Consider the following 25,916-nt stretch of genomic DNA (forward strand, 5'->3'; position numbering starts at 1 on the left):
GTAAAATGACAGAATGTGGAGGTGGCAGCAGAATCAGGAGGCCACAGATTGGCACGGTGACATAGTGTGGAGATGGCAGCAGCAGCATCAGGAGACCACAGAGCGGCAAGGTGACATAGTGTGGAGATGGCAGCAGCAGCATCAGGAGACCACAAAGTGACCCGGTGACAGAGTGGAGCGGTGGGTGGCAATACCAGTACCCGCTGACGAAGTTGGGTGAAAGAATGAGCACTTGGCATCTGATGTGTGGCATCAAGCGGGTGGCGGCATCAGAGTAGTAACTGAGGCAGGTAGCCAGAAGAAACTGGTCTCTTTTGTCAAGGTTTGGGTCAGGCCGCATGGATCATCTAATCAGATGCATCAGGCATCGGTGGGTGGAAATCCTGGCTGATCCACGCCTGAATTATCTTGACAAAGGTCAGTTTTTCCACATTTTGGGTGGACAGGCGAGTTCTTCTTGGGATAACTATGGCCCCCGCCGCACTAAACACCCGCTCTGATGCCACACTACTGGTCGGGCAGAACAGCTTTTCCAGGGCAAACCCAGCCAGTTGCGGCCACAAATCCATTTTGGCTGCCCAGTAGTCCAGCGGATCTTCAATGACGGCTGGCACTCCAAGTATGCCACCACCTGCTCGTTCATGTCTGCTGGTCAGTAGTTTCTTCACTATGTGGGTGAAGAAAGCTGCTCATCAGCAACTCTAGACTCAGGCTGCTGCTGATGAAGCTGGTAGTGCTCCTGCCACCCCACCCCTCCCCAGCAGCCATGGCAGTGGAACGAACTTGAGTGCAGAGGGCCCCCCGTTCAGACCTGCGAGAGCGGCCAACTGACTACATAGGATGTCTCTGTAGTATGTCCTCACTCTCAGCGGGTCTAAAAAAAGCCCCTATCTTGTACCGGTAGGGAGGGTCCAACAAGGTGGAGAGCCAGAAGTCATCCCTCTGCCGAATGGTGACTATTCGGCTGTCACTGCGCAAGCAAGTGAGCATGCAGCAGGCCATTTCTGCAAGTGACTCGGAGGGACTCCCTGCTTCCATCTCCACTGCATACTGCCACGGTGTGTCTGGGTCCTCGGCCTTGTCTTCCTCATCTTTCTCTTGCTCCTCCTCTCCTGTCACCTGAGTAGAAAAACCACCCATTTCTCTATAAATTGCCATTGCTCCAATGTCCTCCTCCTCCTCCAGTTCAGCCCCCACAGGGCTCATGTGACAGTGAGAGCTAGGCACCACGTCTCCAGTCCCCTGACCAGTCAGATTTACCAGCATCTGTTCCAGGACATGAAGCAGTGGAATGCCGTTGTTCATCCCATAGTCCTGGCGACTGACAAATAACGTTGCCTCCTCAAAGGGCCTGAGCAAATGGCAGGTGTCACGCATGAGCTGCCACCGGCTGACATCGAAGTTACACATGGGAGTACTCCTATCCGCTTGGATCATCAAGAATTTGTTGATGGCCTTCATCTGTTCATATAGTCCGTCCAACATATAAAAGATGGAATTCCAACGGGTGGAAGAGTCGCATATCAGCCTATGCAGCTCAAGCAGGGTGTGCTTTGCGGTGTACGAGTGGCTGAAGTGCATGCAAAGTTTCCTGGCCATTTTTATGATGTCTTGCAGATGGGTGGAGAACTTCAGGAACCGCTTGACAACCAGATTGAAGACGTGTGCCATGCAGGGAGCATGGCTCAGCCTTCCTTGATGCAGCGCCGACAAAATGTTCTTCCCGTTGTCGATCACCATGGTTCCGATTTTGAGTTGTCGCAGAGAAAGCCATTTTCTTGATGAATCACACGGAGCAGTTCCTCCCCTGTGTGACTCCGTTTGCCCAGGCAAACCAGGTGCAAAATAGCGTGACACCGCTGTGCCCTGCACATGTGGTATGCTGGAGGGGCACTGTGAATTGCCCCTGTAGTGGAAGCTGAGGACACGGTGGAGGATGAGGAGGCAGAGGCGTATGTTGTCGCAGGACCAGCGGTGTGAGAACCTGGAGGCGGAAGCCGTGTAACCTGACCAAGTTACTGGTGTGGCTGTGCAGGAATCACATTCACCCAGTGGGCCGTAAAGGACATGTATTGTCCCTGACCGTAGTTACAGCTTCACATGTCGGCACTGCTGTGCACTTTGGCAGACACCAACAGGCTCAAAGACTGGCCTACCTTCTTTTCTACATATTTGTGCAGGGCTGGTACTGCCTTTTTTGCAAAGAAATAATGGCTTGGAACTCTCCACCTCGACTCGGCATAAGCACTCAGTTCTCTGAAAGGTGCAGAGTCCACCACTTGGAAAGGGAGGCACCAGCAACTTAGACAGGAGCACATTCAGCTTCTGCGCCATTGGATGAGTGCACGCATACTGTTGTCTCTTGGCAATCGCTTCGGTGATCGATTGCTCACGGAATGACTGACGAGGAGTAGCAGGAGAAGGAGCAGCACCATTTGGACCAGCAGAAGATGGAAATGACATACAGCTACCTTTGGCTGAGGTGGTGGAGCCCTGACTGCCTGAAAGCCGGGGCGTGCCAGTGGGTGATGAAGCGGTTGCTGCGGCAGGCTGGAGCACCACATCGGAGCCACGGTTCTCCCAGGCCACTTTATGGTGACGCTACATATGTTGACGCAGGGCCATGGTGCCAACATTGGCACCCTGGCCATGCTTCACCTTCTTCCCACATATTCTACATATGGCCATGTTAACCTCCTCCGGCGGCTTAACAAAAAACTGCCACACCGCAGAGTAGGTGATTTTCCCCCCAACACTCCTCACTGACTGACTGCTACCGCCACTGCCTCCGTGAACCCCTGCACAACTACTTCCCGGGCAGGTAGGCTGCTGCAAAGCAGGTGGTCTACCCCGGGCACGTGTGGCTTCCAACCTTCCACTGCTGCCATTCTGCTGACTACCATCCATGCTACCACCTTGCTGGCTCAGCCGCTGCCATACGCGCAAGCTGCCACCATCTTCTCCTGATGATGATGAAGCCCCTTCTTCACCCGGCTCCCAAGTGCGTTCAGGCTTCATCATCATCGAGTAGTGTATGCACGTCACTGATGTCCTCCTCAACGGTCTCTGGGTCAGGAGCCTGACCGCTCGCAACACCACCTCCCATGCCACTCTCCCCATCACTACTTGCCTACCTAGTGGAGGAAGCGGCAGATGTCTCCTCCAGATCTTGGCTGGGCAGTAGCTGCTGACTGTCCTCTGAGCTGAGCCCACAGCATACCATACTTCTGTGGCTGAGGGAAAAGCAAAGGACAGAGGCAGGTTGAGGACAGGTGAGGGCACAGGGCCTGCTCCCGGGCCATGCCAAATAATGGTTGTGTCTGACTAACCCACCGACTGTTGGCTGGGGGTGTCTGATGTCACTTGGGATGAAGTGGATGACCGAGTTACCAATCAAGAATCGCTGGATTGCTGGTCAAGACACGACCGCTGGATGACCGCTCAGGCCTCTGGCTGCGACTCCTGCTGACATGCCCCCTTACTCTGCTGCGACCTCTGCCTGTGCCAGAAACATTTAGGCCTCTTCCACTCCTCTGTGCATGGCCTGCCACTTCTCTTTCTAAAATACTTTTACTTGAACTAAATAAATTAAAAGCAAATTAAAACATACCTAAAAATGACAAATATATTTTTATTTTTGTACAGAAATAGGCCACTACACGCTTTTACCACAAATAACTGCAACAGTGAATTGCGTATATATTTTTCTTTTTGTACTCAAATTCATCACTAAACACTTTCATCACAAAGAACTGCAACAGTGAACTGCGTATATATTTTTCTTTTTATACTCAAATACGTCACTAAGCGCTTTCACCACAAATAACAGCAACAGTGAAGTGCGTATATATTTTTTTTTTTGTACTGAAATAGGCCAATAAACGCTTTCACCACAAATAACTGCAACAGTGAAGTGCGTATATATTTTTCTTTTTGTACTGAAATAGGCCACTAAATGCTTTCACCACAAATAACTGCAACAGTGAACTGCGTATATATTTTTCTTTTTGTACTGAAATAGGCCACTAAACTCTTTCACCACAAATACCTGCAAAAGTGATCTGCGTATATATTTTTCTGGATATATAAATTGCTGTAATGACAGCTGTATAATGGCTCTTTGGATCCCCAAAAAATTTTTCCCTGCACTTGTAAATCGCTTTTCTAGCACTGTTCCTAGCGCCTTCTGACATCTCTCCCTGCACTAAGATCTGTGAAATGATTCCTCCCTATCCTTTCCCTGCACTTATAAATCGTTTTTTGAGTTTTTTTCTCACAATGAGGTTTTAGCTATCACTCTCCCTAGCGCCTGCACACGTCTCTCCCTGCACTCAGAACCCTGTAAAATGTCTTAATCCAAGATGGATGATGCTATTTATAGGGCTGTGACATCACAGGGCTGGCTGGCTGCTGATTGGCTGCATGCATGGCATTATGGGTCATCCCACCTTCCCAGAGTTCTTTGCCCCATGTCCTCACACGTGTAGCCGCCATTTTAGGAAAAATATCGATTCATTACCACGAATCGCGAGGAATTTCGGATTTGTTGCGAATCAAACTTCTCCTGAAATTCGAATCGAATTCTACTTCATCAGCTTCGATTGGCTCATCTCTACTTCCAATTACTGGTCACTCTTTTTTCATTCCAATTCAATTCAATTTAACTTCATTCTAGGGCGTTCCTCAGACTCTACATTACTGTTACATCAAGTAGTGATGGGGGATTCTGTCTACCCTTTGGCACAATTTATGTCATCAGAGGTATACAAGCTGATTCAGCAGTGGCAATATTTTCAAATATGTCACTTTGTGAGATCCTTACCCCGTCCTTTACGGTCTGAGTCAGCTTTCACACCTTTGGAAGATATGTTAAGTGGTGAGGACAAACATTCCCATACTGAATCGTTGCTTTATAAGCTTTTAATTAATCTTAGCAGTCCAGAGTTTCCTGGGTATTAAGCAAAATGGGAAATTGAACTTTCTCTTCAATGGGAAATTGTTCACTTTCTGAGTCACAGAAAAAGGCTGTTTTGTGTTTGGCCCATAAAACATTGATATGTGCCAAGGTACAGGAGGGTAATTTTAATCTTCTTTCTAGATGGTATTATGTACCTGAACACTTATATCGCATGTCCTCCCAGAAATCTGCACTATGCTGAAGAGGGTGTGGAATGCGTGGTATGAATTCTTATGTATGGTGGCATTGTCCAGTGATTGAGAGTAGTGTTGGTGTTTTAATTCGGGTTGTCCTTATATTCGACCCGAATATGGCTGTTCGAATTCAGATAGACCCGACCCGAAAAACACAGGATTCGAATGCAAAAATTTGGAAAAAAAAAAGTTTAAAAAAAAAATTTTTTATCTTAAATTAATTTATTTGTGTGTGTTTTTATTTTAATACGTGTTTTTTTTTTTTTTCCCAACATTTTATTTTTCTTAATGGTCCATTTCAAGGTTTCTTTGTCTAGAAGTTCTTTGAAACATTGCCATCATTTTTTGCCAGCCTGAGAATGGCATCATCGGATTCACCCATTCTACGAATTCTGCCGCAGATAACATAGGTCTTGTACTGGCCAGTAACTCTGCCGGTTGTCTTTTCAACCTCTGCAATGTTTATCTGGATGGAAGCATGGTCCTTGGCACCAATAATTCTGTTGCTGGCAGAACATTTACGGGGGATGTACAAGTCCACGAATTCACCAGCGTCGTTCTGCATTTTGCACCTGATTACGTGACAAGGACCTCACGCTCGCTGTAATGGCCGACACAAAAAGAGGTGTTTTTTTTTTTTTCAGGTTATCCGACAATGATATTATGAATCATAATGTCATTGTGGGATTCCCGGACTGTGGGAACTTTGAGGTTACAACTAATTGGAAGCACATGCCTTCAATTAGCTGTAACCGCAGGCAATACCAGAGCAATGGAGGTTGAATGGAGATACATATCTCCATTCATCACCTCTACTGTTCTGTGATTGGCTGAGATATAGGAAACCCTGATGACAGCTCAAGCATCATCAGGATTTCCCTTTCCTCAGCCAATCAGGGAGCAGAGCAGTCATCGGAGCTCTGCTATGCTGACAGCTCTGCTCCCCTGATTACTCCCACAGCCCTAGAGGAACTATGACATGTATTACAGATACAGATCACATGTCAGAGCTGTGACATGTGTTCTGTATCTGTAAAACATGTCACAGCTCCTCTAGGGCTGCAGGAGTGATCAGGGGAGCAGAGCTGTCGCTCTCCTGATTGTTCCCGCAGCCCTAGAGGAGCTGTGATATGTTTTATAGATACAGAACACATGTCACAGTCTCCTTATTAAAGGGGGCTTCCAGATTCCAAAGTCCTGCTAAAAATGTTTATAAAAGCCCCCATTGTTTTTAATAGAAGCTTTCATAAAAGCTTAAAAACGCTTGAAAAAGCCTCCATTGAGTTCAATGGAAGTGTTTTCCCGCGTTTATCCAGCGTTTTAATTTTTTAAACGTTGCAAGCAACGTTTAAGATAACGCTCAAAAACGTGCCTGAAGGAAACATCCTGGTGTAGATTAGCCTATTGGAATGCATGGGGACTTCAAACACGGGCTTTAAAAGCCTCAGTTTAAAGGCTGGGGAAACAGTCCGTGTAGACTAAAGCTGCATACACACGTCCAATAATTATCGTTAGAAATGACCGTCGAACAACTGATGAACAACCGATTGGCTAAAAAAATGTGACCAAGGACGCCGACGAACGAGGATTGTCGTTTGAAATGAACGACCACCACGGTGGATCTGATTGGCCAACGATGCAGCTAGGGAATAGATACCGCTTTATTTGAAGGATTCAAGAGAACCCCTATTAAAAGGTTGGTTTCAATTGGTGGAGGAAATATGTAAAATGGAGGAAGGATATGTCCTCAAGGTTTACTGTTATCTGGCCTCCCTTGATTAAAAATAATGTTCAATAACTTAAAATTCCTAATCAAGATTAGGCCATTAAATTTATTTTTGAGTCTCTATACACTGATGATTCTGATGGGGTTTTTTGTGGACTAATGTTTAATAACCCACTATTGTTGCATTTCTTAGGTTCTAGGTAGATTACAGATTATTTGATGTATTTAATTGACATTCGCTCCTATTGTTGTGTGTTTTTTTTTAACACTTAAGAAAAATTTTTGCACTTTTAGTATGCATGGTTGATACCTTTGAATCTGAATTAATACCTTTGAATCTGCCTTAAGATTGTTAAGTATAATTCAAGACTGATCTAGAAAAATCAGGATTGTTTAGGAAAGATCTGGAAGGTTCCTTTCCATTTATCTCTATTATATCACTTGGACACTGTTTATATTATCCTAAATCACTTTTCACTATAATTACACCAAGTATACACAAATTTTGGGAATTTTTGTCATTTGCATTTTTGTGTATAGTATTGTCTGTACAATTGTTTTTTATGTTTACATAATAAAAATCTTTAATGATCAAGAATCAGAGTCAGATCAGTATAATATATAGTTTAGACTGAGTACCCATGTGGGTAAGGGTTTGATATGAAAATAATTTTGTAATGTACTCCTGTTGGATTCCCCGTTAGAGGGATTTCACAGGGAGTATGTGGTGCTGGTTCAACTGAAGTCATATGGGATTATTGTTGTTCAACAGTTCCCAAAAACGTATCCAGGTTGGTGAAATGTAACACTGATTTTAGGTAGGGGAGTTTTTCCAATATGTAGATATTATGTCTGTCCACATGTATTTGGCTATAAAGGAGCAGGTTCAATTATAGTTGTATTAGATCAGAATGTTGTTTTAAATAGGCCAATATGTATCTCAGGGGGATCCCAAAGCTAGAGCTGTAGAGATGTAGTGCCCCAACTGATCAGTTTTAGACCTGCAAAACAAAATGCAAATCGAAGCATCTGAAACATAGACATCTTTCCACAGCATGCCCGAATAAATTAGGTGAGATCTGGACACCAACTTAGACACGTGAAAATCCAATGAAAAAGCAGCCTGAAACAAAAAGCCTCATATTGCAAAGCACACACCAAACTAGTGACAGACAGAAGATCACACAACAAAGGGAGTGAAATTGGAAACTGAGTATCAGGAAGAAAACACTGCCTGTGCAAACCCTCCAGAAATCTTAAAAAATACAAAAAAGAGCAGGATGGGGCATTATTCAGCTTTCTAAAGAAAGTTACACCTCCCATCAGCTTGGCCACATGCGTGTGGAAATAAACCCACTGATACTGCTCACAAAGAAAAGCAAGGATAGGCTCAGCTGAATCCAAAAAAGGAGAAAGACCCAAAGCAGACACAAAGTCCATTCACCTTCCACGCTGATGCATAGGAGCACCATGTACGATCAGACACAGAACATTAAACCATGAAAGAAATCAACAAATCAACAAAACAACAGCTTGTACAGATAGTCTGAACAGTGGAGGCCTTCCCTGTCTGCTGCGGGCACCAACTCCTGGAAGTGATGAAATTCCAGTGAAGACAAAGTATCAGCAATAAGATTACGGAACCCAAACAAATATTTATACTGCAGACAAATAATAAAATGTTAGCAAAGCAGGACCAAATGCCTAAGAAGCCATGCGTACATGACACCCTTGTTTTCAGTTTGCAACAGAATTCTACTGAAAAAATTTCACCCAAAAACCCACCACAAAAGGAAAAAGCTTCAAAAAAACAATATTCTTAAGAACACCCAAAGCTGACTATGAAGCCGGCCAAAGCTCAGCACACCAATACCCAGCTCAGAAAACACCAAAACCAACGGAACCAGCAGCTTCCATGAACAGTTGAAAATGCTTGTTGGGCACAAACTTCTCCTGCCACAAGGAGCACCCATTTTATAAGGAAAGGAAGCCCTCTAAAACTTTCAAATCCCTGTGGGCATGATCCTAGAGACAAAAGCCCAAAAGAGACTCATACACAGTAGCACTCATGTAGGGTAACGCCGTGGTTCAGAGCTTAGCACTCTGGCCTTTGTAGCACTGGGTCCCAGGTTCAAAGGACACTATCTGCATGAAGTTTGCAGGTTCTCCCCAGGTACTGGCTGTGGGTTTCATCCAGGTACTTTGGTTTCCTCCCACATTCCAAAAACATGCAGTTAGGTTAACTGGCTTCCACACAATAATTGACTGTCATAAGGTAGGGACATTAGATTGTGAGCTCCTTTGAGTGAGAGTTAGTGACATGACTATGAACTTTGTACAGCGCTGCATAATATGTTGGCGCTATATAAATGCTGTGTAATAGAAATAATAATAGCTCTCCTCTTTCTCAACAAGTCAGACAAGGAACTGCGAAACCTCAAGACTTTGCACATGGGTAAATAAAACTCAATGCAGGTACATGCAAAAATTGTCTTTTCAGCAGCCAACAGCACACCAATATGCCCCATGAGCACCTGAAAAGTAGTCAATAGATCAGTACAAGTATCCAACCCTCGGCAGCAAAAGGAGGAAAGTAAAAACCAGTAGCAAAGCACTTAATTAGCAGCTGACTGATCCGCTGATCTAGATACATTCTTAGCCATGGCAGAATTTTTTCCAAGTTCACTAGAGACAGCTTTCGAGAAAAGGCTTTGGACCAGTCAAGAGAGCCTGAATGTGAGACCTCTTAAAACAAAGAATCATGGTGCAGGTCTCCCAAAAAGAGCACGTGTGTCAGAACATACACAAGATAGAAAGGATTTGTGAATTTCTTTCAATGAGGCCCGAATTGCTGAGTCTTACAGGGGATCATGAATCAAAGCCAAAGGCCCACGTCCTTAGTCCCCCATTTCCAATGCAGATAATCCACCAATTTCTGCCTATATGCCTCATCATACAGAAAGAAGACGGGGCCAAAGTGCGTATATGCTTCCATCATGTTATCCAAATGTTGAATTAAACCAACACACAAGTCAGTATGCTTTTCCCCCAAAACACTAGTATAAGGAGGGTACCTGAGGGAACCTGTCACAGAAACATGGCTAGTGGTCTGAGGAGAATGTGACAAATAGCCAGTGTCAGACAAATATATTGGTTGCATTGACTTTTCACTGGACAGCTGCTTTCCCAGCAAAAGTTAACTGCTGATTGCTCATGCTTAATCCCCTGGGTGGTTCATTTCTGTCCGGATTTCTATGTCTAAAAGTGGTGCTTTTCATGAAAATTTCTTTTACAGTATATTAGAGTAATATGAGTATAATAATGTTTAAAACACAAAATCATGTCAAAATAATAAATTAAATACATATAAAAAAAATAAATTTATTATAAATATAATAATAAACGTTGACATGATTTTGTGTTTCAAATTTTATTATATTCATACTATTATACTGTAAAATAATTTTTCATGAAAGTCAATGCACTGCTCTTTGACATAGAAATCCAGAGTATTGCATTCAATACAGTTATTTTGTGTTGAATGCAATACAAAATAATTATAAATTCCTGCTGATGTTGTAAGCACCAAAGTGACCAGGAACCCCAGGGGAACGTCAGCACACTTGCCAGGGGACAGATCGAGGAAGAGGACGCGGCCAGGGGATAGCAGGAGCCTGGAGGATGCCGGGGGGCGCCGATGGGACCAGGTAAGCCTTTTTTTTTTTTAACTACCCCGAGTGTGACTGCTTTCAGCCGCTGATGCTCAAACAGCCGCATATTATTATCTCTTCTGCCCAGCCATACTGTCAGCAAATTACCTGTAAGATGTAACAAAGAACCAGAAAACAGGTCGAGGAAAAACCCCTACCTAGTATAACATTAACAGATAAGGGAACCATTACATTAAACCTTTAAACCCCATAAGATATGAGAAACATAATATATTAATGATAGAAAGTATTCATGAAATTGTTATTTTGCTATTACATAGGACTGCATATAGAAAGGCTTAATTTGCTGTGATCAGTTTTGAAAAAAAAAAAGATGAAAGCATGTTGCAGCTTCTGCTGTTAGGGTGCCATTTACTGTATATTGAACACAGTTTAACAATGGAGAACCCACTATATTATCAGACTTTCAGACTTTTGAACTGGTTTAATAAAGTGGTTAAATAAGTCATAACCAAAAGGGTTCTTTGCTAAGTAGTGATGTTGGAGAAGGGGAAACAGAGGTTCCCCTAAATGCCAATATACCAGTACACAAAAGAAAAGGTAGCAGGATATCTACTCCATAAATTACACATAAATATATATCTCCATTACCTAGATCCAGAGCACTGAAAGTGTAGAATATACAATAACATCAGGCCATCAGGTTGTAGTACATTGAGAAGTTGGCATGTTTAGCATTATTTTTCTTTATCATTGGGGAAACAATTCTTTTACAGCATATAAAGCTGATAACTATTGTAAGAATTATACTGACAAATAATTTACTGGGTAAATTATTTGATATAAGGGATGCTTTTTATTTAAAACATACTGTAATAACAAGAATAAATAAACCATGAATATTGCCGTGTATGGTGGTCCAAAATAACTAGATCTAATAAATGAATCATTTTCAGCTGCAGTTAACTTATTAGTAGTAGTAGTGCAAATTAAGAGAACTTTACAAAATACATTATACGTTGCTACAACCCATATTGCATAAAAACATCCAATTTGGAAAATGGACAAATTAAACAATTTTTTTATTTATTTTTGCTATCTTGCTATGTATAGGTTACCATTACTAATCTTTCACATAAATGCTAATTGCCTGGTTGCAAATTTGTTCCAGTGTCTTCTGAGTTCTCTGAATCAGTGCCCCATCGGCTCACACAGTATGACTGTGCTAATGTTGCAGGCTTGCTCTGGAATTATAGCCAGAAATGTCCAGGCAAAAAGTATTCTCTAAAGGGAAGGCAGCAATAGTAGAACAAAACTTTGCTCCCATGGTCCGATTTAAAAAGACATGTGCCCATCAAGTTCAACCAATTTATAGATAATTACAGATAGTGTAGGGATATATGTGTTTTATTATTTTTTTATTTTTTTTAATTTATGGTAGCATTTACAATATATTTATTTAAATATAATGTAAAAAGACATCTGGTGCCTTTAAGACTTATTATTATAGTGTCCAATTACATTAGCAGATTACAGATAAAATTGAGTACTGTAATATGGTAATCACCTAGTCTGTCTTAGATATACATTGTAGTTTTAGATAAACATGCACTCAGTCGTCTGACAGCCATACTAACTTTTTTTTTATTTTCTCTATTATGTGTGATGTACATAACCTCTTTGAAAGAGATTGCTTGTCACTGAAAATGATTCTTGTCATCATCCTGGCTGTCAGAATCTCTTATGATTTCCAGATTCTGTGAGAACATCAGGCTATTAGGCAGATTCTTTGGATGAAAGATGCCCCTGGGTGCAATATGGCCTGTCAGTACTTTATAGAAACTTAAAAGTTCAAGAAAATGAACCTAAAACCTTACAAGTTCACCAATACTTCTAATATGTTAATTTTTTTAAATAATATTTTACAAAAAAAAAAATAACTGTCAATTAAATATATTTTACTTATTTTATTTGGATACTTATCATTATACAAATTTTAAAAAGACTATATCTGTAACTAATAGAATTGAATAAACCAAATCTCCACACGTTAGAGTAAGGGTTCAGAATTGCAACTCCTAATAATCATTGACACTACTATTGAAGCTAATTTGCAACCATCTCTACACTTTTGACATCCACTTCTGTTGAGATTCTTGAAGGCCTGTCTAAACCTCTACAAATCTTCTAATTCAAGAAACAGCTTGTGTGCCCGCAACAGCAGTTTAGAGGTGGTGCAGTACATGTACCGTACTTCATATAATTCCCAGCATATATGTGTAGGACTGGAAGTTATTTGTGTTCGATTGCCTTATTATTTTCAAAAACAAATTATTAACCAGCAGCTTCTGTAATTACTTCTTTTTATTTGCGATTTATGATCTATAAGTTTATAGGGGCCATAGCAAGCAGCATGGATTGAAGAAGGCCAAATCATGTCTGTATGAACACTGTCTGAACATCATTAATAAGCCAAATTAATAAATATAATTAACACTGCTCAAATAATCATGTAAGTGTAAATATAAACAAATTAAGAAAAAAGAATGCATTATTTATGAATCTAATAACTAGTTTTTCTATTAATTAGTAATTTTCTTCCCTTTTTCTTCCCTAAAGAAAAAAAACAACCTAAAATAATCTACCAGCAGGTTAGCTATTCCTTACAAAAATGTTACATTAGAGACATATTTTAGGCTATCAAACATGAAAGACCATATTTTATTACTGCATTCAGGTTATCAAAAAAAAAAAAGAGAAAAAAAACTATCCAACAGGTCCACCCCCTAAATGCTGGCCTGTATCTAATACACGCTTATTCTTGGAATAAAAATACTTAATTTAAGCCACTCACATTCCCTGGTCATGTAGCTACCCCTTTGCAATGCAATGCCAGTGGTCACATGCCAAAACTAGATCGACAGCAAGGAAGAGTGCTGCTCCATAGCCAGGCATATAGTAAAGTATTCCTTTGCACCCTTCCTTTTAAACTAAACAAGCATTAAATCGTGAATACAGAGGTGTACCTTAATGGATATAGTTTCATAACTGGTAAGTGTTCAGCTTTAACACTTTATGCAGTTGGATAAATTCCAGCTAACCTATCATTCACAGAAGACAATTTAGACGATGATGGATGGGTAGTTCCAACTTGGGAATCCTAGTTCTAGCCTAAATATTTACACCAATTGTAAATAATAGGATAAATAACAGAGAAAAGAATTAACAAATACACAATAATTATTTATTAGAAGCTAAAGATTGGTTACAAAGACAAAGTAAAGTGATACATTACACAAAGACTATGTCCTCTATATCCTGGAACTTGGCTGGGCTCCAAAGAAGATAAAGTGTAACAGAGTGTAATCTCTGTGCAGTTCGTTTTTTAAATACAGGACCCCATACCACATTTAGCCACACCCATGTTTCCACCCCTCACTCTCAACCCCACTTCTGGGATGTTCTGTTCATGCGTGCCTGTTGACATCCTTCAGCAGATGGCACTGTCATACTAGGGGTCAAGTCCCTTGACTCAATTGACCAGTTGGTTAAAGTATCTTTGAGGGTTACCAGATAGTTTTTATGTCCATAACAGGTGTTATCTTCTATTTTGGCTGCTTGGCCAATACCTCCTCCAAGTTTTATCCTCAGGGACCTTGCAAAAACAACCTCCATCATGGCTCACCAACCCCCCTAGCAGTAATCCGGAGTGTGACTCGGGGTGGATTTTACTTGCAAAAAGTGGTAATCCCGAGTCACACTCGGGGTCGCTTTAAACAAAAAAAAACCCACTTACCTTGTTCTGACGCTGTCCCCGGTGACCTGCTGGTCCTGGGGACACGTCCTGCTCCTCCGATCTCCAGCCGCGAAGTGTCGATTCGATCTACGGGGTTTTCCAGTGACGTGAGTACATGCGTCTAGGCGGCTGGGACTTAGCAGTGGGAAATTTAAATAATTTTGTATTGAATTCAAAACAAAATAGCTGTATTGAGTCCAATAATTATATATGCTACTGTAGACTTATATTAAATGTTTTATTATTTTTTTTATTTTTTTTAAGTTTTTTTTAAGTTTATTATTGAATTTATTACATTTATTAAACATTAATTAGGCCTAAGAATTACAGCCTACAATGTACACTAAATTTCCATGCAAAAAAATGGACGAAAAACACTTTTTCATCAATGTCACCCAAAAGTGAGTAATACAATTATAGTGAATGCAGGTGGCAGCAGCAACAGCATCAGGAAGAGGCGGTAGGCCCTGAAACAGAGCGTTGAGCGCATTGGTAACTGACATCTAGAACTGGGTGTAGTACATTGTTAATGACACCCAGAAGTGTGTAATACAATTATAGTGAAAGGAGTACTGACAGGCAGCAACAGCAACAGCATCGCGAGGAGGCGGTGGGCCCTGAGACAGAGTTTGGACCGCATTTGTAACTAGCATCTAGAGCTGGGTGTTGTGCATCGTCAATGACACCCAGAAGTGTGTAAAATATTAGTGAATCGAGTACAGACAGGCGGCAGAAGCAGCAGCAACAACAGCATGAGGAGGAGGCAGAGACCCTAAAACAGAGCCTTGAGCTTATTGTTAACTCACATCTAGACCTGGGTGTAGTGCATCGTCAATGACACCCAGAAGTGTGTAATACAATTCTAGTGAAACGAGTACTGACAGGCGGCAGCAGCAACAGCATCAGGAGGATGCGGTCAGCCCTGAGACAGAGCGTAGGTGAGTGAGGGCCGTAGCAGTGTGTGGCCTCTGGTCAGCTATCACCAGGGAAACCGCATTGGTAAGAGTCATGGAGAGCTCGGTGTAGTGCATCCTCATTGCCACCCAGAAGTGTCCAATTTTAGTGAATGGGAAATGATAGGCGGCAGCAGCAGGAGAAGGAGGGCCCAAAAACGGAACGTGGAGCACATTGGTAACTGGCATCTAGAGCTGGGTGTAGTGCATTGTTAATGACACCCAGAAGTGTGTAAAACAATTATAGTGAATGGAGTACTGACAGGCGGCAGCAGCAACAGCATCAGGAGGAGGCGGTGAACCCTGAGACGGAGCGTGGACCGCATTTGTAACTGGCATCTAGAGCTGGGTGTAGTGCATCGTCAATGACACCCAGAAGTGTGTAATACAATTATAGTGAATGGAGTATTGACAGGCGGCAGCAGCAACAGCATAGGGAGGAGGCAGTGGGCCCTGAGATGAAGCGTGGACCGCATTAGAAACTGGCATCTAGAGCTGGGTGTAGTGCATTGTCAATGCCACCCAGAAGTGTACAATTTTAGTAAATGGAGTACTGGCAGGCGGCAGCAGCAACAGCATAGGGAGGAGGCGGTGGGTCCTGAGAAGGAGCGTGGACCGCATTGCTAACTGGCATCTAGAGCTTTGTGTAGTGCATCGTCAATGCCACCCTGAAGTGTGTAATGCAATTTAAGTGAATGGAGTACTGACAGGTGGCAGCAACAGCAGGAGGAAGAGGCGGTGGGCCCTGGGAAGGAGCGTGGATAGCATTGGTAACTGGCATCTAGAGCTGACTGTAATGCATCGTCAATGACATCCAGAAGTGTATAATACCATTTTTGTGAATGGATTACTGGGCAGGCGGCAGCAGCAACAGCATCAGGAGAATGCGGTGGTCCCTGAGACGGAGCGTGGAGATCATTGCTAACTAACATCTAGAGCTGGGTGAAGTGCATTGTCAATGACACCCAGAAGTGTGTAATCATATTATACTGAATGGAGTACTGGGCAGGCGGCAGCAACAACACCATCAGGAGGAGGTGGTGGGCCCTGAGACAGAGCGTGGAGCGCATTGGTAACTGACATCTCAAGCTGCGTTTAGTGCATTGTCAAAAACACCCAGAAGTGTTAATGCAATTATAGTGAATAGAGTGCTGGGCAGGTGGCAGCAGCAACAGCATCAGGAAGAGGCGGTAGGCCCTGAGAGCATGGAGTGCATTGGTAACTGACATCTAGAACTGGGTGTGGTGCATCGTTAATGACACCCAGAAGTGTGTAATACAATTATAGTGAAAGGAGTACTGACAGGCGGCAGCAGCAACAGCATCAGGAGGAGGCGGTGCTCGCCTGTCTGCGCTCCAGCGTAACTTCGGCCTTCCCGCTCACCGCCTCATATGCGACGTACCCACAAGGTGGAACTCCACCTTGCACATGCTGGAGACACTGTGCGAGCAGCAGCAGGCGATAGTGGAGTTTCAGCTGCAGCACACACGGGTGAGTCGCTCTGCGGAACAGCACCACTTCACCACTAACAAGTGGGCCTCCATGCAGTACGTGTGTGCCGTGTTGCGCTGTTTCGAGTACTCCACCAACATGGCCAGTGCCAATGACGCCGTCCTCAGCGTTACTATCCCACTTCTATGTCTCCGTGAAAAAACACTTTGGGCCTACATGTACTGACTGATGAGTCGGCCCCATTTAACTTCTGGGTCTCCAAATTGGGCACATGGTCTAAGCTTGCCCTTTACGCCTTTACATGCCCTTTATGTGCTGGCCTGCCCTGCGGCCAGTGCATTGTCTGAACGTGTGTTTTGCACAGCAGGGGGTGTAATCACAGACAAGCGCAGATGCCTGTCCACAGCCAATGTGAACAAGCTCACGTTTATTAAAATGAACCAGGCATGGATCCCACAGGACTTGTCTGTACCTCGTGCTGAATAGACAAGTATACCGGCCGCACCCAACCATTGTTATACTCCAGCGCACTTTATCTTTGCATTCTCTTTTCTATGTCCCAATGTTTTAGGGTCTTCCCAAATTTATAAAAATAAAAAATAAAGGAAAAAAAATAAAAATAAAAAAACAACAAAAACTACCTCCTCCTCCTACACCACCGCTTCTACCTACACCGCCGCGTCCACCGGCTCCTCAACCTCCTACTCCACTTTGACCTCCGCCTCCTAGTTCAAGATTAATATTTTTTATTTTTTTTCTATTCTATGTTATTTTATGTCATTTCCCTATCCACATTTGTTTGCGGGGCAATTGTCCTGCTATTACCCCCATTTTGTTTACTTTTGCAGCCCTCTAGTCCTTACTATGACTATTTTACAGGCATTTTAGTGCCCCAAAGTTCAGGTCCCCGTAGACTTCGCTGAAGTTCAGGTTCGGGGCCAAGTTCGGGTCAAGTTTGCGTCCCGAACCCGAAATTTGAGTCGAAGTTCGGCCGAACCCGGCGAACCCGAACTTCCAGGTGTTCGCTCAACCCTAGTAGGGAGTAGTCACTGACAATGGAGTTCTGTGTTAACTGTGAAAACAAAATGTCAGTGATGCTGACATCCAGATTTCTGGGTGCCATGATAAGTTTTTGTGTAACAGGCAAAAACAGAGCGAACTGTGTAGCTGGGTCACAGCATATTTAGAGCTGTAGTATGTACACCACGTGGAATATACATGTAACAAATAGCTATTAGCATTGCTAAAGATATATAGTAAATGTTTGATGTGTATTTTAAGGCTGACACCATTGTTAAAACAGGTGACCGGTTTGTGGTGTAGTTACATTGGATTGCTGAAAAACAACCTCGAGGGGCACAAAAAGTGCCTTTTTTATTCCCCTCGATATAGGCTGATAACAATCTTACCATAAAGGGGAGCTTTTGCCAAGCTGATCTCTCCGGTTATCCTGACTGATAAAGCGGTCTCTATCAGCCCAAAGTGTTACCGGATGTTGCACCTGGTGATGTATTATCTTATTTATATGTTTGATGATGTTTGATTAGCCTATACAGGTTGACAATCAAAAATCCGGCAACCTCCAGACCTAAGTAATGCCGGATTTTTGAAAATTCTAGATTTTTTTTTTTACTCACCTCCACACACAGGCCATCCTTCTTCTTGCAGCACCTGTGGACATCTGGCACAGTTCCAGGGAGCAAGGACATCTCGGCGTGTATTTAGTGTAGCAAGCAGACCTAACAGCTGTTTCTGCAGAACAGAGCCATCAAAACATCAGTGGCCAAACAGTGTACTGCAGTCCCTGTATTGAAAATGTGATCACAAATTCATGCCAGGAAACTGAAAGAACCAGGTTATCGATGGCCGGATTTTCAATTGTCAACCTGTATCTTGTGTTATTATTAGGAAAATTACAGGGAAAGAGCTCACAGGGGCATTGTGTGAAACAGCAACAGTAAATATCGTTCCTATGTATGTATACCGTGTTTCCCCGATGATAAGGCATCCCCATCAAATAAGCCATCCCCAGATTTTTGCTCAAAAAAATAAAATAAAGCACCCCCCGCAAATAAGACACCCACCCATACCTGCCACTGTGTGCCTCTGTGTGACTCCTCATGAGTGATCATGAGTGATTTTCAACAATAAATGTGTACTGTAGTCTTCTTCATGGAAAAATAAGACATCCCCCTGAAAATAAGACCTAGGGCATATTTTGGCATTTCAAAAAATATAAGACAGTGCCTTATCATAGGGAAAACAGGGTAGTGGTTTTATTCTGCATGATAATCATATGGCAACATTGTGTCTAATATATGCAGTGTGTGCTGCAATAAATTTTCTTGTTAGCCCAATAGCTTATGTTGTCTCTCTCTGCAAGTGCATGTAACACACATCATGGGATCGGTATCTTTTGTAGATAAACCAGATACACTGTTGTCAGTTTGGGGTACCTTTGGTGAATAAGAAGATTCACTTCCACTGTGACAATCTGGGCGGTAAACACATAGTCCGTGTCCTCTATGTCGGTCATTCATTTGCTAAGGCATTTTGTTTTGTTGTGTTTGCGTTTTAATGTATATTTGTGGAGAGTGCACATCCCAAAAGCATCTAACAAGTTGGCGGATGCTTTGCCTCAGTTGCAGTGGGATATGTTTTGGAGACTGGCGCCAGGAGCAGAGCGATTTGGTGTTGCATGCCTGGTGGATTTGTGGCAGATAGCAAAAGGATGGTGATGGCGCTGATAAGTCAATTTCCTGTTCTCTATGGTCAGCTTATATGGTGATTCGGCAGGAGTGGTTTCAGTTTTGAGGTGAGTTTAGAGTGGCAAGATCGGAGAAGGATTATGTATTTTTAGTGCTGTATTTTTTGTGTAGTGTGGGGAAAGGAGGAATCGGTCTACAAGGTGAATAAAAAATTGGCAGGCTTGGCTTTTTTACTGAAGTGGTTGGAGGTGCACGATGTAACTAAGACTTTTGTGGTGTGGTCGGCGTTGAAAAGATACAGGAATCAAGGCGTTTTGCCTGACCATAGGTGACCTGGGTCGTATTTGTTATTGGTTACTTTGTTGGGGCGTTTAGAAGGGTAATGTTGTTTGGTGTATGAGGTGGTACTGTTTTGCACGGATTTTGTTTTTGCATTTTTTGGGGCATTTCGGATTGGGGAGCTAGTGAGTTCAGCTCTGGATAAAAGCAGATTGGGATAAAAGTGATCCAGAGGAAAGACGTGTCTTGTCATGAAGGCAGGGTGGTGGTGTGGATCCGGAGGTTGAAGACAGATCCTGAAGGTAGGGGGATCAGGGTTGAGCTAGGTAGGGTGCACAGGAGTAGGGCTCTAAAAAATTCCCACCCAGGGGCCTCATAACAATCTTTGAGTCGATTCCAACTCATTATGTCTGACCTCTCTAGTAAAAACAATAGTGTAGTAAAATTGTAGGACCTTTACAATGCAAATGCTCTCAGAGTTTAGTGAACTGGAGGAAACAACGGGTTATTTTAACTAGGAGGCAGGAATGGCTTTAATAAGCCACTCGAGGTTCTTACATTGTCCTACACTGTGAACACATGTCTAAGATGTGGGCTCATACTCGTGGAACGGAGTTTGTCAGGAAGCCAAGGGAAGCTCCATTTTCTAGAGGTTTGCACAACGTTTTTTCCAATTGAATTTATTGGGGGGCTCATATCCCTGCATAAATAGATGCTATAGGGGCTATATGAGAAAGCTGATAATATTTTGCAAATTTAGGAACTCCCAGTCTGCCCTGCCTCCTGGATAAACATTGATCTCTGTGAAAATCTTGGCCGCTTACTACCCCATATAAAGGCTAAAACTGATTGAAAACTCGCAAATATCTAAGTGGTATTTTATTAAGAAGAGTCCGAAACATGTACAACATTTTTGGCAATACAGTCATATTATTTAGATTTACCCTGCCTATCCAGTGGCAGGTTAGCCTGTTTCGTTAATAGTGACTTCACATGTGTAAATAAAGGTTAGAAGTTAGAGCTGTAGAGTTAATATACAATACATACCCATTAAATTAATTTCAAGATATTCTAACCTTTGGGATGTGGCAAAGTAAGCTTATGGGCCGTAAATTTCCCTGATTAATTGTCAGCCCTGAAATTTGTGCAAATCTGTGTGGAACTGTGAATACATTTGGCATGGTAGTTGCAGAATATCATCTGCAAATAGGTTTACTTTATATACACAATTATTGATCTCCAACTCATGTAAAATTGTTAGATCGTATAAGCTGGGCTAGTGGTTACAAAAAGTAACAGGGAAAGAGAACTAGTGTTGATGTTCGAATTCGGGTTGTCCCTATATTCAACCCGAATATGGCTGTTCGAATTCGGGTAGACCCGACCCGAAAAACCCGATTCGACAGCAAAAATTCGGGAGGAAAAAAAAATTTTTTTTTTTTAAATATTTATTTTGTATGTGTTTTTTTTTTTTTTAAACGAGTGATCACTGTGACGAGTGATCAGGGGAGCAGAGCTGTCAGCATAGTAAAGCTCCGCTGATTGCTCTGCTCCCTGATTGGCTGAGGAAAGGGAATTTTTTTTTAATGGTCTGAATTGTTGGTAAAGCTGGTTACTTTGAGTTGCCTTCCAGCTAGCTTCGAAACCTTCCAATTGGGAAGTGAGTTCCTCTATTCTTTTTTTTTGCTTTGTTTTCTTTTGATGTGAAGCCAATTGAATAAATTGACTCCATTATGTGTACCGTATCTGGTGATGATAACATGGCATCATTTAAATGCCAATGAAATTCTGATGATTTTGGAATTAAGATTAGGTACATTCTATAATAACTGGGGAGTGGTCTGACCATGGGGTAGATAAAATCGTAACCATATGAATTTGGGTTAAAAAATTTGGATGTACAAAGTTTTGGTCTATCCTGGTAAAGCACTGATGGGATGATGAAAAGTAGGTAGAATCCTTTATAGAATGGTGTAGTTTCCTCCAAACATCTACCAACATCTAACAAATGACTACACCTGCTGGCACATGGCACCTACAATACCTGCATGAGCAGGAGAATGGCATGCTCAAAAGCAAGGCCTCATTGGGGGTACGCCAGACCTACCCAGGCATGAGCTACTTATCCAGTTATATATAAGGGTATCAATCATCAACATTAAACCACGTTAGCTACATACCCAAGCTTGAGCAAAGTAAAAGAAATAACCTGATATGAGGGTGAGCACCTCAATTGTGTGCCAGTCCACCTATCAGTAGTATCAAAAAATATACAAAAGAAGAAAAATAGTCTGTCCATTTTCATGTCGGAGCGGCTTCCATCAGACTTTTGGCAGTGGTAGAACTTGCTGAATGCTTTGGGTTATTTCTAGGGTGATGAGCGTTTCTTGCGCTGTTGGGTTTCCCAAACTGGCGATAGCCTAATTGCATGCGGAGAGTCGCAAAGAGGACTCTGGGAAGTTGCCCGGTTTCCGTAATTTCAGATATTTGAACAGTTCTTTTGCTTTCTCTGGTGTTGCAACAGAACAGGATTGCCCCAGGTACTCAAATGACAATTTAAAGGGAAATCCCCATTTCCCCATTTTATACCCAGGTCTTGTAGAGTTGTTAAGGATGCCTCAGACCCTATTTTTTTCTATGGTTTGTGGGGCCATGTCCTTATAAATTTGATACGAATGTGTTTAGAACGCGAGATCCCTCTTTGGTACACGTAGCCTTGATAATGGCCTCCTTGGCTTTATAAAAGGTAGGCTTAATGATCACATCCCTAGGATGGTAATCCTGCTTCTTAGGGCCCAGTACCCTGTGGATCTGATCACACTCTAAATGATCACTGGGTTAATCTGGGAGAATATCTTGGAGTAAAGCTGTGACAAAAGAGGTAAATTAATATTATTATTATTATTATTAATAATATTAATAATAATAATAAACAGGATTTATATAGCACCAACATAATATGCAGCGCTGTACATTAAATAGGGGTTGCAAATGACAGGAATAGAGGACCCTGCCCCGAAGAGCTTACAATCTAGTAGGTGAGGGAATTTACACACAATAGGATGGGAGATATGTAGTGGTGGGAAGTAGTGATGGTTTCAAAAGACAGAAGAAGATGGCTAGGTAAGTTTGAAAAAATGGGTTTTGAGTGCTGTTTTAAATTAGCAGAAAGCAGGAGCAAGCTGAATAGGATGAGTAAGACCATTCCAGAGAGTTGGGGCAGCTCTAGAGAAGTCTTGTATCCGTGTGATGAGGTTATGAGTGAGGAAGTCATTAGTAGGTCATTAAAGGAGCAGAGAGAGCGGCTGGGGGAGTACTTTTTTAGTACAGAAATATAGGTGGGACAATAACTGTGGAGGGATTTGAAGGCAAAGCAGAAGAGCTTGAATTTGATTCTAAGGTGAAATGGAAGCCAGTGTTGAGATCTGCAAAGAGATGCAGCGGAAGAGGAGTGGTGGGAAAGGTGGATGAGTCTGGCTGCAGCATTCATTCAGGTTGCAGTAGTCCAGACGAGAGATGATAAGAGCATGTACAAGGAGTTTGGTGGTCCCAGGGGACAGGTAGGGGCAGATTTAGGAGATGTTGCATAGGTGAAAGTGACAGGACCTTGAAATGTTCTGAATATGGGGGATAAATGAGAGGGCAGAGTCAAAGGTGACACCAAGTCAACATGCCTGAGGGGAGGGATGAATAACAGTGTTGTTAACAGTTAGAAATATGTCAGGGGGAGATTTGGAATTTGAGGGGGGGGTGATAATGAGTTCTGTTTTATCCAGGTTGAGTTTCAAAAATCAGTAAGACATCCATGATGATATGGCTGACAGGCAGCATGAGACCTTATCCAGGACTGAGGGAGAGAAGTCAGGGGTGGACAAATAGATTTGAGTGTCATCAGCATACAGATGGTGCTGTAAGCCAAAGGAGGATATGAGACTACCAAGAGAGAAGGTGTACAGAGAAAAGAGAACCCGTCCAAGGACTGACCTTTGGGGAACACCAACAGGGAGGAGAGTGGGCGAGGAGGAATTACCATTGAAAGAAACTTGACAGGAGCGGTCAGAGAGATAGGAAGCAAACCAACAGAGAGCGATGCCACTGATACCAATGAAGTACATGGTTTGTATTGGAATGGGGTGATCAACAGTGTCAAAGCAGAAGAAAGATCAAGGAGAAGAAGCAAGGAAATATTGCCTTGAGACTTAGCTCTGATGAGGTCATTGGCCACTTTATTAAGGGCTGTTTCAGTGGAATGGGCAGCTCTAAAACCAGACTGGAGAGGGTCAAGAAGAGAGTTGCTGCTCAGGTAATTGGTGAGTCTTTTGTAGACAAGGCGTTCAAGAAGTTTAGAGGCATATGGGAGAAGGATGGTAGTTAGAGGGTAGTTAGAGGGTAGGGAGGGGTCCATGGAGGGTTTCTTTAGAATCGGGAGAATTATGGCATGTTTGAAAGTGGAGGGATGTTTATCAGTAGAAAGGGAGAGGTTGAATAATCTGGTTAGGACAGGGGCTAGGGTGGTGGAATGGGCACGGAGTAGATCAGAGGGAATTGGGTCAAGCTGACAAGTAGTAGATGGAGATGATGAGCTACTTTGTCCAGAGTAGCAGGGCTGAGGAATGCCAAAATTGATTTACAGGTGGAAGGGGTGGGTATAGTATCAGAAGGTGGCAGGGGCAACTTTATCCAAAGCCAAGGAGAGAGAGTGGTTTACCAGGGTGGCAGCTTCATCTGGGGAGGTGATTTTGGAGAGAGCGGGGGTTAGGGGCCCAAAGCAGTATGAGAAAAAGTTGTGGTCAAGGTTAGGTTAAATCCCCAATGTTTTCAGGCAAACCCCTAATTCTTATATTACCTCTGCGGTGACCAATTTCCATGGCCTCGCATCATCCATTTTGATATCAAGATCAATGATATGTGAACCTAGCTCTCTGATCTCCTTAGTGAGGTTCTGGGATAGCTTATCTGGGGCCTGTGTGAGTTCCACCTGTAGGAGCCATTAGCATCCCTAAATATGTAGTTGGGCTGGGCAATAGGCATAGATAGGGAGGACCCATTGCTGGAGCATACATCCAATATATCCGGAGGATCTAAGGACAGGAAGTAGCCTCATCAGGCGGGGTGCGATCCGCCATCTTGCCTGAGTGTCTGGTGTTATGCAAGCGGGTGTGGACCCACTGTGCCACTGACTGGTTATACTCCGGAGGGGCGTGACTAAGCAGCTACCAGGTCTTCGCTAGAGCCTCTGATGGTGAGGATAGGCTTGGGCTGCGGGGTAGCTGCCAGGTGCCACTCCAGAGCAATCCCCAGGCCAGTGGCAGCTGACCACAGGAGTCAGGAAGCAAGGATCCAAGATCAGGATCAGGCGGCAATCAGGCAGAGTCCAAAACGTAGTCCGAGGTCAGGGTCAGGCAGCAAACAGGTAAAGTCCAAAACGTATCCGAGGTCAGGGTCAGGCAGCAAACAGGCAGAGTCCAAAATCGTCAGCAAGGTCTGGTACACGGTAAAGCCAAACAGGAACACACCATAGCACAGAGAACACAGAGTAAGCCAGAGATTGCTCAGGCAACTTCCTGTAGAAGGAGGTGCCTTTAAATACCTGCAGGTAATCACTCATAGGCTGTGGAAAACAGAGGGCGTGTGTTACCTCCTAGACAAGGAGAGACACACCCACACCAGCTCAAACACCAGAGCAAGTCTCACAGGTATGGAACATAGGAAGAGGGTTACCTGAAAGACAGGACCCGGCGCCCGTGCCTACGATTAGGAGCAGTGGCGCCGGCCCGACCTGCAGTGCTAACATCTGGCTAGAGAAACACATGCTGGCATCTGCAGCTGCAACTGCTATGCTGCAGAGGTTTTCCCCATGTGAAGCGGCCATGTTCAGGGATTCATGTGCTACCCAGAATTTCTGCAAAGTCCCTCCGTATCCGATGCTATAGCTGGCTACACGCCCGGGTGTAGGATAGCCGAGTTAAAATGCAGTCATCTCAGTCGGCTGCTTACTAGCGCCCCCTGTTTTCATGATTTGTTTTTAATTTGAAGAGTTTGTTTTTTTATTTGTACATTCCTAATATATACAACCTTGTTCCCAATTTGAGATTTACAAATCTCTGATTCTAGAACATTCCAAACGTGCTCCATTAGATTGAGATCCGGTGACCATGGAATCTTTTTGAGTACAGTGAA

General features: G+C 43.1%; 2 protein-coding genes across 2 annotated transcripts in view; both read right to left on the minus strand.

The window, feature by feature from the left end:
- TENM2 (teneurin transmembrane protein 2) overlaps window positions 1-25,916 on the minus strand; it is a 1,565,317-nt gene that overhangs the window by 1,105,801 nt on the left and 433,600 nt on the right. The gene's annotated exons all lie outside the window — the stretch shown is intronic.
- On the minus strand, window positions 5,405-5,767 carry LOC140322019 (small ribosomal subunit protein eS21-like). The gene has a single exon (XM_072398683.1). It carries the CDS (start codon window positions 5,714-5,716, stop codon window positions 5,465-5,467), a length of 252 nt encoding a protein of 83 aa, XP_072254784.1. The 5' UTR covers window positions 5,717-5,767; the 3' UTR covers window positions 5,405-5,464.

Source organism: Pyxicephalus adspersus, chromosome 2 (genome assembly GCF_032062135.1).
Source record: "Pyxicephalus adspersus chromosome 2, UCB_Pads_2.0, whole genome shotgun sequence".
Taxonomy (NCBI): domain Eukaryota; kingdom Metazoa; phylum Chordata; class Amphibia; order Anura; family Pyxicephalidae; genus Pyxicephalus; species Pyxicephalus adspersus.

What these genes read in the sequence shown, in the direction of transcription:
- LOC140322019 (XM_072398683.1), bottom strand. Translation starts at nt 5,716, where the DNA reads ATGCAGAACGACGCTGGTGAATTCGTGGACTTGTACATCCCCCGTAAA.